The 21,219-nt window shown below is 35.4% G+C and overlaps 1 protein-coding gene across 1 annotated transcript in view; it reads left to right on the top strand.

Moving 5' to 3' along the window:
- Positions 1 to 20,630, top strand: part of LOC139981172 (rab GTPase-binding effector protein 1-like) — a 49,742-nt gene extending 29,112 nt beyond the window's left edge. The window contains exons 19-22 of the mRNA XM_071993368.1: positions 612 to 728; positions 8,459 to 8,572; positions 9,048 to 12,338; positions 12,369 to 20,630. Coding sequence (XP_071849469.1) covers positions 612 to 728; positions 8,459 to 8,572; positions 9,048 to 9,212 — 396 coding nt within the window. The 3' untranslated portion in view covers positions 9,213 to 12,338; positions 12,369 to 20,630. The remainder of the gene's footprint in view (positions 1 to 611; positions 729 to 8,458; positions 8,573 to 9,047; positions 12,339 to 12,368) is intronic.
- The last annotated feature ends 589 nt before the right edge of the window (positions 20,631 to 21,219 follow it).

Genomic DNA, 21,219 nt, shown 5'->3' with positions numbered 1-21,219 from the left:
TATAAATAAATGTAACAAAACAAAGAAATGTATGAAAGATCAAAGTAGACAAGTAAAGTAGGGCTGGAAATTTGAAGGAAAATTTTTTTTGCAAAGAGCAAGGTAGAAAGTGGTCTCATAAAGAGAAGTAGGGTACTGTAGATAAGCTGAACTCTCAAAATGCAGCTTAACTGGAAATTCCAATTAAATAGTTTTATGCGTGTAGGCATGGGGGAGGAGTTAGGGGGGTGGAGGAGAGGGGTGGGGGTGTTGTTAGTGGGCAGACTTGACTTGACAAGCTCTTATGTAGTTTTCCATTTTGACGATGCATCTGTTTCAAGTACTGATAATTCTTTGTTTATTTTACGCAAAGTAACACATTGGGTTATGATATGATATTATATTGTGGGAAATTACATGTGTTGTGATGTGACGTGATGCAATGCAATACAATGTGATATGATGTAACACAGTGTGCTATGATGTAATATGGTATGGTGAGATATATGTGTTGTGAAGTCATGAAAGGCAATGTAGTGTGATATAGGAAAACAGAGAGTTATCAACCACACAGTCTTTACATTTTACATTGACACCCAACTTCTTCTTTTGTTGTTGTTGGTTATCCCTAGGAACGTCTGGAAAAAGAATTACAAGATTTTAAGAAGAGAAGCTCGACTTTACATGCAGATTTAAAAACTTCAGAAACTGTGCAAATGGATTTTGTGAAGCTCTCACAGTCCCTTCAGGTAAGAGAATAATGCATATATATGACAAAAATAAGATAGATGGGGGGGGGGGGGATGGGGCACCAAACCTCATCATTTTAGTATTTATTTTGTTTTATTTTACCTTTGTAGTTACTGCCATATGAAAAATGTTATATAAGGAAGTGAATTTTGTAGTTACTGTCATATGAAAAAGGTTACATATTGAAGTCAATTTTATAGTTACTGTCATATGAAAAATTGTTATATAGGGAAGTGAATTTAGTAGTAACTGTCATATGAAAAATGTTATAAGGAAGTGAATTTTTTTAGTTACTGTCATATGAAAAATGTTATATAAGGAAGTGAATTTTTTAGTTACTGCTATATGAAAAATGTCATATAAGGAAGTGAATTTTGTAGTTACTGTCATATGAAAAATGTAACATAAGGAAGTGAATTTTATAGTTACTGTCATATGAAAAATTGTTATATAAGGAAGAGCATTTTTTAGTGACTGCTATATGAAAAATGTTATATAAGGAAGTGAATTTTTTAGTTACTGCTATATGAAAAATGTTATAAGGAAGTGAATTTTTTTAGTTACTGTCATATGAAAAATGTTATATAAGGAAGTGAATTTTTTAGTTACTGCTATATGAAAAATGTTAGATAAGGAAGTGAATTTTGTAGTTACTGTCATATGAAAAATGTAACATAAGGAAGTGAATTTTGTAGTTACTGTCATATGAAAAATGTAACATAAGGAAGTGAATTTTATAGTTACTGTCATATGAAAAATTGTTATATAAGGAAGTGAATTTTGTTGTGTACTGTTATTGTTCCAGTTTTGAGAACTCAGTAGCTAGATGAGTTCCAACATTGACCATTATATGGCTCTGTCTTTGCATATATGTGTCTGTGCGTATGTATGTACATCTGTGTGTATTTGCCTATACATGCGTGACAGCTGCTATTCTTCATGTGACGGTCAAACTCCTGCTTGACTCTTCTTTAAAGCAATCAAGAGAAGTTATTGCAAAGATCCAGGAATTCTTTATAGAACAAAATTTGTAGCTGAAAATATTATTTTCCTTCTCAAAAAGTATCCCAACCAGTTATCCAAACTATGCCAGCTATTATGATTAGACAACAATCTTGATTGTATTCATGGATGTTGGAAGTAAAAACTCCGGGGGGAGGGGGGGGGGGGATCACACCTCAGGATTTCAAAAAGGAATGTAAAATCCAAAGGATTAACAGACAGATTAACTGCATTAACTTAATTCAACTAAATTAACTTGGAGACCGGTTAACCGTCAAAATCGAACCGTTTTAATCCTCCATTTTAACGAGAGAGCACAACAATATATGTTTTTCCACATAGAAATTTCCAGGTGACTTGTCCACAGTGCTCCTAACACCCTCCCCCACCACCCCCCCCCTTTACCACCACTATAGATGCCCATGATTTTAGTGTATCAGTTTGTTGGTGTTAGCAATGTGTTTACTGAAACTGTGCTGTATTTGAATGAAAATTTTACCAAACCTACCCATCATTATTCAAAGAATGCAAGCCAAAACCAAATGACAAGTAATTTACTGAATTTGATTTGTACCTCAACATTTCAACCCCTCTGGCATTTTGCATTGTATTAATCACATGCAGAGAGTAAACCGTTCGAAAACGGATGGATTTTTACTATCCTCTTATTTAGAAAAGCCTGTCAATGTCAACTTGCAAATGGATTTTAAGAAACATTCTGGAAGCAGGCTAATATAATGCTGCACAAAGAATCAGGTGTAATCTATTTTTAACAATGTTTTCTGTCAAAACAACGAGTCCCTGAAGTGGATTTTTGGGTAACAGTAAAAAGAGTGGCAGCTAAAGGCTATAGGGGCAGATAAAATTCCATTAACATATTGCCAAGTTGAAAACTTGCATCTCTTTTGCTTGCTGCTACTGTATGTAACTCTTGATAAAAGAAACTTGAAACTTGTTTGAAAGTAACTTAATTTTATGTTAATGGAACCCTGCCTTTCTCTTCTTAATGAGTCCCAGTGGGTGGTCTGTGATGTCAAAGAAGTTTTTTTATTTTCTTATTTATGTTTTTTCGTTGCTATTGTAAATCTCGTTGCTGATTTCTCCTTGATTGAAGTAGGATAGGTTTGTACTGTTGGCCTTATGACGTGTCAATGCAATTACCGTGACAACATTAATCACTGACCTGTTGCCAGATACAATCAGCATTAATTTGATTTCCCAATTAGTCAATATGAAATCAGACCATGGACACACAAAATCTGATAGAATTGTTAATAAGGCCATGTGATATGTTTTCTCGTGCAATGCAATTACCGTGACAACATTAATCACTGACCTGTTGCCAGATACAATCAGCATTAATTTGATTTCCCAATTTGTCAGTATGAAATCAGACCATGGACACACAAAATCTGATAGAATTGTTAATAAGGCCATGTGATATGTTTTCTCGTGCAATGCAATTACCGTGACAACATTAATCACTGACCTGTTGCCAGATGCAATCAGCATTAATTTGATTTCCCAATTTGTCAATATGAAATCAGACCATGGACACACAAAATCTGATAGAATTGTTAATAAGGCCATGTGATATGTTTTCTCGTGCAATGCAATTACCGTGACAACATTAATCACTGACCTGTTGCCAGATACAATCAGTGTTAATTTGATTTTTCCAATTTGTCAGTATGAAATCAGACCATGGACACACAAAATCTGATAGAATTGTTAATAAGGCCATGTGATATGTTTTCTCGTGCAATGCAATTACCGTGACAACATTAATCACTGACCTGTTGCCAGATACAATCAGTGTTAATTTGATTTTTCCAATTTGTCAATGTGAAATCAGACCGTGTTGTATGTTTTCTCATGCGATGAAATTACCATGACAACATTAATCACTTGACCTGTTGCCAGATAAAATCAGTGTTAATTTGATTTTCCCAATTTGTCAATGTGAAATCAAACTGAGTTAAGGAGGCAAGCATTGTCTGTGGCCTTAAACATTTCAGATTAATGACATGATGAATGGTCTCTTTCTTTTCTTTCTTTTTTTTGGGGGGGGGGGGGCAATTTTCCCATAGAAGCAGGGATTGTGAAGCTAGGGGATGAGAGGCACAGGGGCCCATGCCCCCAGTTTTTATGACAAATCAAAAGTAACTATTTCCATAAAAAAGAAGTGTCAATACAGTACCCATGCCAATATCTGTTCCCCATTTGTCATTTGAAAAGTGGGGTCTTGTTGAGAATTGAAGCAAAATGTGATATTAAAGAAAGTGCCGTATTCTTGACAAATTAAAAAAAAAAAATTTTAAAAGAGTACTGTTCTGTTTCAAACTACACTCTAAACCTAGAATTAAAGGTACTGTACAAAGTGAACAGAGGGTCCATCTCATCAGGTGGATTGTGGTTATTCATTTCAGATCAAAACGAGTGTCCCACTGCCTCCCAAACATTTTGCATCCCCACCCCCCCCCCCAAATTAAATGCCCTTCTTCGGCCTTAGCTCAGTAATACCCTAGTATTAATTTGTATCATGCATGTCCTGCATAATCGGTGATTTGATTTAAGGTTTATATCACATTAATTGATACAGATTGCAAGTGTTGGTTTAATATAATAAAATTAGAAAATTGTACCTTTTACCAATGAGTGCATTGACAGTAGCGTAATCTAGTGGCTTGATATTTTATCTATGAGTAATGTCTAAAGAAGCCAAATAGTTGATAATTCCCAGGTGTAAAATTCCTGTGCCATTTAAATTATGTATATAGTTTCATGAAAGTTTTAATGTCACACCTTCTCAGCAGGGGGATGGGGATGGGGGTCATCTCAGTTGGGTATTGGGCAGATTTTAAGAATTATTCAAGTGACATATGATGAATAATATCAAACTTTGAACAAACTGAACAGTGTTTAGTTGCCCCCCTCACCGTCCCGCCAGCCGTCATCCCTGCCCCCCCTGCCGCCCCTCCCTTTCCAGTACTACCCCTCCACAAATCAAATACCATAATGATACCATGTTCTAATTTATCCCGAGTAATTTTATGGAATGAGTTTGAGAAGTGTGATATCATTCGGAATCTTTAATTCTGCCATGCTTACCCTCCTCAGGCTCAGGAGATTTGGTTGCTATGACAACCATAACGTATGTTCATGCATTTCTGAACCAGTTATGCAAGATACCTTTCTGTAAATTCTGTTGTCATTTTCAATCAACTATTATTGCTCCATGGGAGATTGTGTCTCTGTGCATTCAGTTTCATTCCATAGCTGTACGTCGATAGTTTGAAGGAAAGAAAAAGAAGCAAAAAAAAAAAAAAAACAAGGCCTAAAGGCTTTTACAGTTTGTACAAATTTCTTTTTAATTTAAAGTCTGCTTAAAACACAAAAGGATTTGAAAGTGCATTTATTCTATTGTTGTGGTTAATATGATTAGATACTGTACCTCAATTTGATTTTGAAAATTAAATTCCATATATACAGTACAGTATTATGATTGTAGATGCTGGTATTGTAGTTGACAAGGATTTATGAAAAATAGAATGTAATATGATTATTTTTTCCAAAATCACTCCCAAAGATTGCTCTTAATTGCTGGAGAGGTTTACAGAAAAAAAAATCATTATAATTATGTCACTTCTAACATTATAATAATATCAGACCATATTTTTTATTGACCTAGATTTGATGTGACTTTCACGTGTAGCATTTCATTTAAGTAAGTGTGTTAATGCATTCCACTTGATTCTGGAGTGGTTTCATCACTTCAGGATTTTACGATTGGTACAATCGCTCTTTGAAAGTTGTAAAGAATTAAATCATTCCTGATTTACGACCCAGATTTAATGTTAGGAATTTAAAGTGTTAAGAAGCGAAGGATCTGTCAAGTTTTGCATATCATGAATTGTTGGGGTGTGATTTGAAAATGCCAGTATTAACTTAAAGGCATTGAAGACTCGCCCCAAACCTTGTGCAGCCATCTGAATTAGTTAACTTTCTGTTGCTTGCAAGTGACGTTTCGTGTCGCTACAAAGTGCAGACAGTACAGTAATGAAACGTGATACCTTGTTATCTTTAGCTGGACCTGAGATGTCCATCGCTATATTGTTTGTACACTGTGCTGTGGGTATTGACCGCAGCTGTATGTACTGACTGTACACTAGTGTCTAATTACCGATGGTAGCAAGCTGTGTGTGTGTGTATTTTCTGGGATCGATGGTGGTGTCTAACTCTTCTGTTACACCTCATTCGAAACTAGGTCAGATTACCGGCATTAGACGTTTCTTTTTGCGCGAGTCTTCACACCCTTTAAGGTGAAGTGGAAGGAAGTGGACGTAACTTGAAACTTGTGGATGTACATTTAGGACTGATTAGTGATTACTAGTATTTAGTGAAATATATGTTAGGCCTGCCCCCCCCCCCTCCCTTCTTCTGAGTACTTGCCTTTGACAGACAGGGTTTACAGGTATTATGAGTGGGTGTGTGGGTGTGGGTGTACTTGTGTGTGTGATGCCATGCTTGTAAACATCACATCTCTTCAAGGGAAACCTGGATGGATCTCAAACTTTAGAGTAGAACGATAGTGACAGAAAAAAAATCTCTCATTTTCATATATAATGTAGTTTATATGTTACCAAGCAACATATTTTTTAATTTTTCAAATAGCACACCGAAAAGTTATAAAAAAGGGAATTAAAACATCGTTTTTTCGTCTCCGTAATTTAGGAATTTGCAAACACTGCAACGACCTTGAACCGCCCTCAGGTCAGTGAATGACGTCACTGTGATGATCTTTTCTGTTGTGAACTGTTCAGTACGGAGCTGTGCGTGCATTTCGTGTCAGCATAACTGTTATTTTCCGGCGTAATGTTCAAGACATAAATAGATAATGAATATCATGGTGTTTCTTGATTTCTTCACCACGTGTTTACAAGTTTTTTTTTACGAAATTTGCGGCGATTTCGCAACGGTTTCCCAATATCTGAAGAGGTAACTCGCACGCTGACCCAGAGTAACGTAAATCTCAAGATCACGTTTTTGGCGGGTTTTATACAGAGTGATGTATGAATGTGCTCACTTACCAGTCAAACTGGCACAATAACAATAGTGATGATAGTCTCAAACGTAGTTTAGTATAACATCCGAAAGAAAATCCAAAGTTCTAAACAAAGTAGATTCGCTTGTATGCACTAGGCCTACTGTAAAACATAAACGTTCCTTGTTCCGTGCGTCATTAAATCCAACAGAAAGGTTTCATTGAGCTTGAAATACAACCGCATTTGAACTCAATCGAGTAGTTAGTCTAGCTCGAACAATTTTCTCACTACATGCAATGCCTATTGCGTTTATTCACATGCATGCCTCGTGGTTTTGGCTTCAGGAGGAATCGTATTCTAGCCCAATCATCATATCGCTGTTCGCGAAAAGCCCAATTTTTGTTCAAAAAATCAACGAGTTTAGGAATTTTTTTTAAGCCTTTCCCAACATCGGATTGACTTGAATTTTCACATGTGTAATATGGAAACCAACTAGAATACTCTTGAATAAAATCGTATTTTTTCGTCGATGCTGAAAAATCACTATCGTTCATCTTTAAGTGTGGATGATGCCCACATGTTTAGTTTAAAAATCCCATTGTGTTTGGTGAAGGTCAATGATCAGTAGAGGTCATAATGTGAAAGTATTTTAAGCAAGCAAGGAAATGTAGATCAGTGTCAAATTTTGCATATGAATGCATGATATTGAGTAGATGAATCCCAGTGTTTTTAGTGGCGGGTTGAAAACTCATTTTGAGGTTGCCAGAAGCTAAAACGTTAAACAGTATCTTAAGATGGAAATTTGGTTGGATCTCGTACTTTGTATGTCCCTATTATTGAGATGAAGCATATTGTTTGTTAGCATAGGTCAAAGGTCAGTGAAGGTAATTTGAGGTGAAGCAGAGGTCAGAATGTGATAACATGTGATATATCAATGAGGACAAATTAGATGGTCGGGAAGATGCCTCTTATGGAAAACAAAGGCTCTTTTGTTTTGTGTGTAGAGGAGGTCAAAGGTGACCACTTGGTTTTCTTCAAGATGTGTTAACCAAACCATGGATGGATCTCATACTCTGTATGTCCCTATTATTGAGATGAAGCATATGATTTGTAGCATAGGTCAAAGGTCAGTGAAGTTAATTTGAGGTTAATCAGAGGTCAGAATGTGGGAAGTTTGTGATTACATGTGATATCTCAAGAAGGACAAATTAGATGGTTGGAAGATGCCACTTATGGAAACAAAGGCTGTTTTGTTTTGTGTGTAGAGGAGGTCAAAGGTGATCACTTGAGGTTGGCAGACTTCAAGAAGTGTTAACCAAATCATGAAGAGAATCTTCAGGTATATCTGATTCCTACAATAAGTCAGCTAATTATGTTATGGAAACTAATTATGTCAGCTAATTATGAAAGTCAGCTAATTATGAATGCACTTAAATGCATTGCTGGATGTATTGGTATTGATGACACCAAAAACGCACTTTGAAAATTTCGAAGTGTTCTAACTTTTACAGCTGTATAAACTCGACTAGTAAAGATAAAATACTTCCTTGTTACCAGCATTATATAAAAACAAAATAGAAATCAAAACTTTTATCAACACCAACTCAAGAGCTGCTTTAACTTCTTGTTACCCTTTGATTTCTTATCTTGATTCCTTTCTATCTCTTGGTTAATTTTCGCAGGTGCAATTAGAAAATATCCGACAGACGGAGAATGAGGTCAGATGGGAACATGAGGATGACGTTGATAAATGTTTTAATTGTAAAATCAATTTTGGATCTCAACGAAAGAAAAAGGTACGAAATCCCTTTGTAAGCTTATTCAGTTCTCTTTACTTTATTCCATTTGTTTTCCTGTTTTGTTTTCTAAATTTCCTTTTACGATATTCTCCTTAGTGGTATGCTACATGATACTAGGATTCTTTAAAAATTGGTGAAGTATATAATAAAAGAAAGCTTGTTTGTTTGGTCTTGGAAGAATTGTTTAAATCAAGAATAATGTTTATAGTTTGCACAACAGCTGAGTTTTTTTTCAAATCCATCAGTTTATGTATTTAAAAAATTGTGCTATGGTTTCGTATAACTCAGGCCGGTACACAACATTTACAAATGCTGTGGCAACATGGCCGATACTTGAGCACATAAAATGAACTCTAGAGCAGGTCTTGGCCGATACTTGAGCATTTAAAATGTACTCTAGAGCAGGTCTTGCCCTAATTATCTGGATATTTGTTGCACCTCCTTCACAGTCACCTTTGTCTACTCTACACAGGTTCACTGCAAACATTGCGGTAAAATACATTGTCCAGAATGCTTGTCCAAGACGGTGGATAGCGGTCGCAGCAATCGTAAAATGCCAGTCTGCGACGTCTGCCACACCCTGCTCAACAAAGAGTCTGCTCCGTATTTTTCGCAATCTCCGCCTCAAACCACATAGCAGAATGAAACCAGAAACACTCAGAGAAATATGGAAACATCTCCAGTAGAGGCTTGAGAAGAACTTGTATTTTCGTTATAAAACAGCGCTCTGTCCTGGACTCCTTTGTGGAATAATTACCTATGAGGTGGAACAAGGTGTGCAAGGGTTTAGGTTAATACTATTGAGCAGTTAAGAAGATACTCAGATACAAATTTGAAGTTAATATGAGGTTCAGATAATACGTAATATTCAAGCAGAGTCTCAATCCGACATCATAACAGATTAGTTCTGCATGACAGCGTATTCTATGTTGCACTCAACGATACCGCCCGAACGGTCTACGTGAGATGTACAGTTTGGTGTCCCTAGAGAAAACAAAGTTTATATCATTGTTGCTTCTCTTGCATTACTGCATTCTGCTTTAATACTGTTATTAGCTAAACACACAAGTAATCCAAGCACATGGTCTGGAAAGTGGGAAAAGTCTGGAAAACTTAAGGAAAAGGAAAGACCTCTTTTTTAGCTTTGAAAGTCCTTGAATGTGGGAGTTCAGTCTGGAAAAGCGAGGAAAAATCCTTATTTGAACACTTCTCATATGGTATGACTTACTCAATATTAAGAAGTTTCAGATAAAGTAAATAACGTTGTAATAGAACTGTGATGAAAGTATTTGTCTACACCCTGTCATGTGTGTAGTTCATGCCATGACATGACCGGTATAACGTAGCCTACACCACAAATTAAGGAAAGGGGTTAGCATACATTTGGCAAGAGTTACAACTGTGTTAGGCTTATCATAGGTAGCCTATTAACATTAGGACCTGTATAGTGTCTAAGCGCCATAGTCAATTATATGTTTTGGTCTTGAAAATTCTATAATTTCATTCGTTCAGAAGCGTGGGAACCGTGCAAACATGTCCTTTCAACATCTTGGTACAGCATGTTTAAAATTTTACTTTGTAAAACTGTCAGGTTTCTGGCTATTTCTAAAAACTAAAGAGAAGATTTAGTTCTGTTAGACAAAATATTAGTTTTAAGACGGAAACAGTTAAAATGGTTACTTTGTAACGTAATCATTTCACGGTGGTTCCATTTTTGCTTTCTTCATTGCTGAATATGTGTCACCATGAAAGTCTAAGTCAGATTCGGTGTTGACATATTTCATTCAATTTTTTAGTCAGTGAATCAGAAAATTTGTTGGAAGGTGAGGCAACTTAAAGGGATATTCTGGGCGGCTGATTCTGACTGCTTGATAAAATATGATGGAAATTTTCTACATCTTTACGTCAAAAACCGTATCCTATAGCAGTTTGTATGAAGAAGACCTGAATTTCTCAAATTTGTTGGAATTTTTGTGGTTGCCCCTGGCAACAGGAAAGTGAATGAGAGTATCACAGCGATTCAGCTGAATATGCTTCTTTCTTTGCTTTTGTAGATATTTGACTCACTTACTCACAGCTGGGAAAAATAATATTTCTACATAAAAGTTGCATTTTCATGAAATTCTAATTACAGAGAGCCTTGACAGATAAGTAAACATTCCAAATGAATCAGGTTAAATCAAGGATAAGATGAACAAGAAGATTATCATGTGAAAGAAAAGCTCTTCAAGGAAATTTTGCTGTTATGACATCACAGACTACCGACCGTAATCCAAACCGAGGCAGAATGGAGGGTTTTATCCATATCTTGAGTTTTAGGGACAAGCTATTAAGATAGGATTTTCAACTTAACAGTGTAGAATAGCATTCTTTTCCATCCAAGAGTCACACTGTTTTTGCCTTCAGAACATCCCTTTAAGATCCTGTCAAAGAATGTCTCCATGTTTGCCATTTCGTTGTGTTTCTTGTCCTTTTATCTGTTTACTTGTCTGTTGACTAGTCTGTTTATCCTTTTGTCTGTTACTAGTTTACACTTCTCTGTTATAATATACTCGAGTAGTAAACATTATTCAACTTTGTAATTTATATCGTGATTGAGATACAGTATATAACCATTCCTGTACAGAAATTATAATTATAGTAACCAGTGTACCATTTTAGTGAATTACTCTTCAGTCTTAAGGTTGCAAAATTGTTTGTTCTGAGAAACTTTTCATAAAATCTGACAATACAAAAGACATGTAGGCCCACAATAGGCTGACACAACAGGCCCACAAGATGCTGACATGTAGGCCCACAATATGCTGACATGTAGGCCCACAAAATGCTGACACAACATTCATCTGTTAAATTCAGTTTTAGAGGAAAGGACCAGGAGGGGCAAACAGGCCCTATCAAGTACCCTCTGTAAAAAAAACTCATACTCGTACCTTATCACAAAATATTTAATTAATTCACAGAGTCTTGCAAATTTATATTAAGAATGCAAGAATAAAAGCGGTATCTATACATGTCATGGGTTCAGAACTTCAAGAGCACGATTGGAATGTTTCCACATTTGTACAAATATAAGACAATTTATTTGAATTTTTTGAAAAGTTTGTTATTTCAGTATAACAAAGTATTTACAAAGTTCTGAGAATAACTGCAAGCTCACTGGCAGGGACGAAAGCCAGCAGGAACAACAAAATACATTCAACTGTCAGAAACTCATCGTCATTTCTTTATTGACAGCCTTCATCTCTGTTTGTTGTTCCAGTAAACGTTATTTATTAAACTGTTTATTTCCCACTGCAGTATGAATTCAGTGGTAAACCAATCTATTTAGCTGTGTTGAGGCTTTGTATTAACTTCAGACACTTAAGAGCTGTCAAGATCCGCTTGACATATATAAACAATTCACAGACCAAAAAATTAAGTTGATAATCTTCCGTTGGCAGATAGGTTGCCAAAGTTTGAGGAAAAGAAATGAAATCAAAGCAATTTCTGTGGATGAAAATGGAAACCAACTAAAAGTTTACATTGTACTCTTCAAACTTTATCATGGTTAATATCAGGAAAATGTCAGTTTTCACGTCTCATTCCAGAGTTTACCGTGCCATGTGAGATTAAATTGATTCTATTAAATTTTTTTTTACCGCAAATGGCAAGACCTTTTCCCTAGTAATTGTTAAATTTTTTATCTATGAGAAACCAAAGTTGTTGCATGTAGCAATACCTATTTAGCTCGCGGGTAGACAAATTTCTACGTTGCCCTGTGGAGGTGGAAAGTGGTCTACGTTGCCCTGTGGAGGTGGAAAGTGGTCTAAAATTGCCTTGATTGTCCAAATTTCTGCACCCGCATGTACTTCCATTTTATCAACCTGTTTAACATACAAGAAAAATGCAAACCATATTTGCTGTAAACATATCTATAATGAGATGTTCTAATTTGCTAATTGGCACTTTTCCCTGAGGGAGAATGCCAGGAGACATTTGGTTTACAGCGTGCTATGTTTAGCTATTATTTCTTTGCTGTCAATGGTCACCCCGAGTGGGATCCTGCCGAAATAATTATGACACTTCATGGTAAAGCTTCTAGTACAGTACAGAGTCTCTACTGGCCACTTGATGTGGACTCACTTCAGACAGTAGGTATCTTAAAACCAAACAGTCGTGTCTGTTATTATTTGCTAAAGGCAAACTACCGAAAAAAAAGGTTTGTATTTTGCTTTAGGATCCAAATCTTTAACTTGCTGAGAAACTGTCATGACTGGTGCCATTTCTTGCCCGACAATCAATAATGACAAACATTAAGTCTGGAACTGCCATCTATTTTTCTGATAAGCTTTTGTGGAAGCCTTAGTTCCTGAAATGATGCTCTAACTGACACAGTTGGTGCAAGTAAAAACTGATCAGTCGAAGCTTGAAGACAGCCAATAACTGCCTGCACCCCTGCTTTTCTCATTCTCTTTCTCTCTTTCTTTCTGGTTTTGTTTTCTTTGGGGCGGGGGGGGGGGGGCGGGGGGACTTGTTAGACCCATCAGATGGTTACATAATAAAATCCAAGCATCAGTATAAGAACTTTCTTCAAATTTCCATGTTATACTACTTGTAAGGGGAATGTTTTTTTTTTCTAAAATCTAACAGGCAATTTAATCAACACAAATATTTCTTATTCCATTCAATTTCAATTGGTTGTGTGATTGTGATTTTGGACCCACCCACCTACTCTTAGAATTGTTTTTGCATGTCTGTATAACACATCCAAGGTTTTGAGTCAATATTACCATATTTTATCCAGCTATTTGATTTTATCCCTCCTATTATTATACGTAATTATGATTAAGTTCCACTTATGTTTTTATTATTATGATTAGTTTTTTCTGTATTATACCATTTTTTGGCTATGTTATGTACTAAAGTTTGGTTGTAGAGTGTAGGAAACACAGAAATCTTCGGTTTATAACCAGGACTTGAATGATATTTAATTTTAACCTGAAACCACATTCCCCCATTTTTATGCTTTTTGCTCTATGTTTAAATTGTATGTGACTATCTTCAGCATACAACCAGGGTTTCATTAATATTCATATATTCATATAAATATGAATATTCATACAATGATTTCAAGTTGGATTGTGTGTCTTGCCATTTCCCTTGTAGTGTGTCAAAGCATCATAAGTGTGCCAACTGATCTGTCTATATGTTTGTACATATCTGTATGTCTATCTGTATACCTGTCAATAGTCCCTGATGGATTTAGAGAACAAAGGAAAGAATTATCGAAGGCTACCACCCAAACAATTTGATATGTTCGGCAAGAACCTTTGACACATTACTTGCAGAAACAACAGTATGATCTGTATCAAACCATGAATCAAAGTTTAGAGACAAATTTCAGAAGATTGAGATTTATTTTTTTATTATTTTTGATCAGCTTTTTTTAACATCATAATTCAATATTCTAATCTAAACCTAAGACTTTGTATTTTGTTCCTTAGCTATAAAATGGGTCAATTGTTAGCTTTATTCAGACAATGTTTCAATATGTTTTGAAAGGTAATACCTTTTAAAAACCGTAACCGTATGATGTGACAATGTTACTTCAAGTGAGGTATCACAAGTCCCTTGGAAACGGAATGGATACTACACATGAAAGGTATCTTCAGTCACAATGTTTGTGGTCGATTGGCACTCACTGGGCAGAAGTTTTCACAGTTCACTTCTTATTAAGGTCAAGGGAAGTCTTCATGGGTCATTTTAGTAGTTATGGCAACAAGAGTTTTCTTTACAGAAAAAATTTATTATTTACCACATTAATTTGTGTATATTCATAAACTTCCTTTAATTTTAGTGTTAAACTTATTAAAGTTGTTGCATTGTTCCGGCTCGTTTTCTTTCGGGGAACGGTTCCCAAAGAAAAAAGTGGCTTATTGTAGGCGCATCTTCGCTAACAAATATCCATGATAGGAAATGTTGCTTTCTTGTGAAGGATAGAATTGAAGGAAATGCATTTTTCGTTCATGGAAATTGCACTTTCTGTCGGATATGAAATTAAACAGAAATATGTAAATTAGGCTGCGTGTCGCCATGCTCTTATGTGTATTCATTAATGGCAATTGAATATTCATGATGCTGATTGTGACTATTCAATAACCGAATGTAAATTCCTATATTTAAGCTAGATTGTTATTTTTTTGAATATTTATGGATACTCCACATCTTTCTTCTCTCTGCATTGGGCATACTTGCATCGGATTTTCATCATCAGTCGAATTTCTTAATTGTTATTAATTACTTTGTTTCCAGTTGATATAATGCTTTTAATATTCAGGTTACTTACATTTTGTTGAGATCATTGTTTTTTGTTTTGTGTTTTTCTTTCTGGAAGAAGTAAATATGGTCAGAAAACCAGTAATATTGGACTTTCCTATAAACAGTTGTATATTAAGGAAGGATTTCAGGTGGTTTATATATATATGCTGACGGCATCTCCCTATCAGTTCTAGCTACCTGCCTCCTAACCCATTGAATAATCCTGAAATGAAATGATTTAATAAATTAACAGTTATTCTATAAAGCTCAAAGAGAATGATATTGTCTGTTAATATAGTTACCATGGCAATGATGGCATAGAAATCATCCTATCAGACTGAGTTCGACAGTCGATTGCATATTTATTGTAGATTAACGGTCCCTTGGTAATTTCCCGATGTTTTGACTTGGTAATTTCCTTCGTCGTCGTCGTGTTGAATAGATCAGATCTGTCGCTGCTACATACACCAGTGATCTAATGTCTGTCGGTTCTCGTAGGAGAAGTGATTCAGTTGTATCAGTCTGAGGGTGTCCGTGCAACATGGTGATGTCGTTAGCTGTGTGTGGAGATGGTGGCTTAAATATGAAGGCCAGACCTGGTAGAATAGTTATCAAATATTTTACATGTTTCTAAACTTTTCAATTTCAAATTTATTTCTTCACATTATGTTTGTACAAGTTTAATGCAATATAACATTACAGTAGGAAGGTTAACCTATGTAAGGACACGAGAAATACAGCAAAGGATTGTTATCTCAACTAGTAACCAAGTAGGAATCTAATACAATACAATGATTTATCATAGTGTATAGTATCGATAGCTGTGTGGTTTTGCAACTTGTATTACTTATTCATCCTGATGGTCTCACTTATTCTACCAATATGTTCTACTGAAACTATTCCATTCCTGGGAGTAAAGTTCCAGTAAAGATTGTGCTGACTAAATTATCAAACAGTTGAACCGAAATATGCTCCTTATTAAATAGGGGATTTACTCAACCAACCCAGTTGCTTCTAAAACTCTGTCATGTCAATGTTGCCATTATCTTACTCTGTTTTATAGCTATCTTAGATGGATATTCTGGTGGAAGAAAATAGTGACTTATATGGAAAAAGAAAAAACCCATCTCAATATTTTATTCCTAATTTGAGATATATTTCACATAGTGTGACCTTTTTCAGACTGGCTGTACACTCTGATTCTTCCACGGATGGGATCACAGTGGATAGTCTGTGATGTCATCACTGTAGATGTTCTTCAATAGCTTTGCCGGCTTTATTTTAATCTTCTTGTTGATTTATCCTTGAAATTTGATACATTTTGAACGTTTACTTAGTTTGTCAATATTCTCTGTAATTTCAGAAATTTCTTCAAAAATGCAGCTGTTTGGTAGAAATATTATTTTCCTAAGTGAATTTGTGAGTTAAATGTTATTTATACATTAAAGAAATCGGAACATTTCCAGCTCAATAAATGTGATGACATTATCAAGTCTGCTGTTGCCAGATTCATTCACGAATTGCCATCAAATTTGGAGAAAAAAATCCATATCTTTGCCAAACCAAATGCCACAAAGATATGCTTTTGACCGAAAGATGCCGAAAATTCCCGGCAATTTTATAAAGCCAAAACAAATCCAGCTACTGGCGGGAATAATCCCCATCCCGTATCTCATGCCCTCTCTTCCAAAAATATCCACCCCATTGGCAGCTAGACTTAATTAGTACATTACTCTCAACTGTAAATGTTTGCATCATTTTTACAGAAGTGTTACTCTTATACTCACAACTTGTACTCACTTCTTCATCTGGTAGGTTTAAAGTGGTATATTGAAATGATAGCATACTCTCCCAGCCTAACCTTGTTTTCTTTTGTTTATTCTATACTTCAAAAACACACAGTAGCTCTTAAAGCCAAGAGTATGAGACATACATACACAGTGTGTCACTCCATCAATCTGGTACAATTATTTTCGCTATAGATATATTTCCATTTTTGTCTTTATTTAAAGCCAACTTACATTACCCCGATCAACATAATGGTACGAACCTAGATAAAGAAGCGTCAGTTACATGGACTACGGTATAGGGGTTAACCATTTCTGTATCAACCACAACATATTTTAACATGTTTAAGACACGTTGTGTTTAAGTCAGTCACAAAAAACTGTTGCCAGCTTCCTTCAACTAAATGGTAGCTTTTCTTCAACAGAAACCTCATTTAACTATAAAAACATCTCCATCCAAATAGATAGAATCAATCTAAATAACAACATCACACATATGATCCCAAATGCACAGCGAGTACGGACGTCACAATGCCGTACAAACGAACACATGTGAAAAACCCAGACCCATTTCATACATCGATTGTTCAAAATGTCAGATATTTTTGATATCCTCTCTCGGTAGCCTCGAATTGTTTTTGTGCAGGACTCTAACGGAATTAAAGTTGGTTGTTATCACATAATTGGCAGATCGGGTAATGTCAAAAATTGATAGGAAAGCAAATCGTACAGGCTTTTCCTCTTTTGTCCTTAAAAATTTAATCTTGAAAAGCCGAAGGATGTCGAATCGAGAAAGAAACAACAGGAAAAAAAGACTTCTCTTTTTTTCATTTGATTTTTGATTTTCATTTGCCTTTGTCTATATGAACATGTATCCAGCTTATTATTACATCAGGGACTTGATTGTAATAGTGACATTTCTTAAATATTACTCCTTTATTCAAACTGGAAGTTAAAGGAGCCTATCATTTAAAAATCCACAGAGTTGAATACAAACTCCAGCAGGATGAGTGGGATGAATTTATATTTATAGAAAATATTTAAGAAAATTAATTTAATTCTGGACTATTCCTTGAAGAAGAAAATAATTAGCAGGTATGTCTCCTTAAATCATTTTAAATGAACTTTTTCCCCACATCTTCTCTGTGCATTTCTATAAACAATAAATTCTTGTCTCTTTAAAATCTCTGTCATTAAAACGAATGACGTAGTCTTATCGACCATCTTTTATACACTCTATACTCAATGGAGTCTTGAGTACAAATATAACTTATACAACTTATACTGTTTTTAAAAGGAAAGCTGCACCAGCTGCCAATCCTATGCAGCAAGGCTGAATATCACAGCAGTCCCTATTGTGTGAAACTGCTAAGTACAAGAGATTATTACATCTTATGCAGCATAGCTGCAGGATGCTGCAGCCCCCTCAGTATCCTACTTTTGACTGCACAGTGTCCAAGTTCACTGTGCACAGTGTGTGCCTTTAAATCCTGTGGTTCATTAACATACATATTGCTTGTTTATCTCTTGCCAGGAGCAAGGCTATCTTGTCATTTTTATCTTTTTGTCATGTTAAAAAGCTTTAATTCTCTTCTTAATGTCTGAATCTTTGGGTAAAATGTAACTGGAGGCCAAGTTATATGTGAAAGCATTAAAAGTTGAAAGAAAAAGAAGGCATGCCCATTAGTTTGGAAGTGCTCATGTTGCCAGAAGGAATTTAATGTTGTGCTTTTAAAATTTAAGGGAATTGTATTTGGTCGTATGATTGGAGAAGCCTAAATTCCCTAATAGGAAGAAATGATTTTGAGATGATTGGAATATTGGCTGTATTGAAAGCTGGAGGGGGAAGAAGTGTCATAATTTGTTGTTTTGTTTCTATGAAATTACACAACCTGTACACGGGATACAGTCTTTGTTAGAAGAGAAAAACGTTTGTCTGATGCTCCTTAAAAGGGATAATTTATCAGATCCAGAAACTAGAAAGTTGTAATATCTTCTCAAGAAAACGTGTACAAGATTAAGTTTGAATCCTACATGCAGACAAATAAGAAATATAGCTCCTGAAACCTATTGCAAAGTTTAGAATCAAAAACAATAATTGATATGATTTATGATCATGATAAATATGATCATTATAATAATTATTATTGGTGTTGTCATTCTCGATACAGCTGGTCGGACTTCATTACTCTAATCAGCACAGGGTTAACTCCTTCTGGGGTCCTGACGACAAAATATGCAGGGATCCCTTCTACCCCTCCTGCCTTCACAGTGAGTTTGGCAGGCACAACCCAGAAATTGAAAGTTGGCATGTCTAGCCTGGAAGTGTTTTATATGGAAGCCCCATGACTTTGGGGGAGGTGACCCATGACCTTCTGCGTGCTGGACAATCCAGCACCAGTTCAAATTCCTTAATGACGGGACAGTTCTGTTTAGTTGTGTCCTATGAGATTTAGCTAGCGTTATGGTATCCAGGAGGGATATTGTGAGGGTTAACTACTTCAGGACTTGCTAAAGCGGTGCATTTAGCTGATAACATTAAACACATAATGTCAATGGCACTGTGTCAATGTGCTCAGATGTATATATGCATTGCAGGCTCTCATTGCTGCATCTACATGCTATGAAAAGTGTTTAGACCTAGGCTTTTGCAGAAAACTAAAAAGGTGGCTTTAAAAAATATATTGGTCATGGAAAAATATTGGTTTTGAAAAGTAAGAGACATTTCTTGAGATTGAAAAGATCCGTTGCGAAATCATTGTATCAAAGTACTAAATATGGTATTGTGCAGATTTGTAACTTTGCATGACAAGAATTGTTTGTTGTGATCATCATCATCTGTTTTCTAAATGACATATATATGTTGGCAGTTTTGTGTGGTCTATTGTTGGTATATAACAATAGCCATTTCAATATCTTATTGTCTTTCTTGGTACTGAATATTCATAACCTTGTTAGTGCCATCTCATTGTTTATGCCTTTTTAGCTAGTGATATATATATATTGTCAACATTGGACTATTGTTCATATCACATATAATAACACTTTTATACAATAAAAGAAATATCGTCACCAAGATTAAACAAAGGGAGATATATTATTGAAAAAAATATATAGAAACATTAGTTATGAGAATGGTTTCATGACTCCAAATTCTTTATTAAGTAATGATAAAATGACTTCTCTGTTAGAAATGACTTTTTTCTTTCTATAAGAATGATTCTAACACTTAGTTGAAATGTATTTCTTATTTTGTACTTTTAGTGATTGATTATTTCAGAATACTCATTTATTTGAATATTTATATAAGTGATAATGTTCCCCTTTCATTGCTCCAGATGATATAAAGTCCTAACAAGTGGCACATAAATGGCATTGCTTAAAGGGACATTCCAGTGGCAGGAAATGTGGTGCTTATAGGTAAAAAAAGGTTTGGCTTAAAGGGAGTTTTACTATACACACAAAATTGTCTCACTAACATCTCATTAAAATCTCACTAAAAATTGTCTCAATAAAAGTCATTTAACACATGCTATGAGAGTGTAATTTTTCAAACTTTAGTGTTATGCAAAATATACAGCAATCTGTCTGCCAATAGATTACCAGTTTGAGACGAGAATTGTTTCTTGTTTTTAATGTAGATGGAAAGAATTTGGTAACCTAACAAAACAATTAATTATTATTGTTCATTATTGTGCGTTTGTTTGTTTTTTGCTTCTTTTCTCTCGAGTTTTCTTGCATGCTACTTTAATTGTGCAATCACCATCCTAAAATCGTAATTGATATTCCTTCCATTTTCAAACTCTTTGGTATTATGTCTACGACTTCTTTTGTTCGTTTGATTATCATTATTATTATTATTATTATTATTGTTATTTCTCCCCTTCCTTCTAATTATTTTGTATTATAACGGAAATGTATAGCAGATAAATGGATGGCATGAATTGTAACAATGTCCAGCCTCATTATTATTAATTTGTTTCTTTGTTTGTATATACGTAACAACGTAAAAGCCAACAAAGTTTCCTTATACCTCAATGTGACTTCAACATCAATTAAAACCTACAGTATGACATGTTTCCCGCAGGCGCGTAGCCAAGGGGGGGGGGCGAAGGGGGCAGCCGCCCCCTCCCCTTGAGCATAATTTTTAATTTTTTTTTTAAATGTTTTTATGATATCGCTAGTATTTTCAAAAGAGAAAATGCTAAGATGCAACTTACAAGGCCTGGGAAGTGCCATTTCCAGCGATCTGGGAGGCATTTTCAGCCAAAATTTTCTTGTACGCTTCGCGCCAACTCATGGTGGCGCTACGCTTAGATAGTTTGCAATGCCAAATCTACAGTTTCGCCCTCCCTTGGCAAATTCCTGGCTATGCGCCTGGTTTCCCGAAAGGAAAACATTAGCCCTAACTTTACAGAGCCGTACATAGTGGTGGTTAAAGTGAGCGCTGAAACTTTTTCTCGACCAATCAGAAATCGTTACGCAGTTAGCCAAACTCTCTCTATGTTCTGCTCTGCACCAGTACCGCGTAACACTTGGTTCTACTCGTAATGCGTAAGG

Source organism: Apostichopus japonicus, chromosome 15 (assembly GCF_037975245.1).
Source record: "Apostichopus japonicus isolate 1M-3 chromosome 15, ASM3797524v1, whole genome shotgun sequence".
NCBI lineage: Eukaryota > Metazoa > Echinodermata > Holothuroidea > Aspidochirotida > Stichopodidae > Apostichopus > Apostichopus japonicus.
Note: the sequence above shows the minus strand (reverse complement) of the source record. Positions and strands in the feature narration are given on the sequence as shown.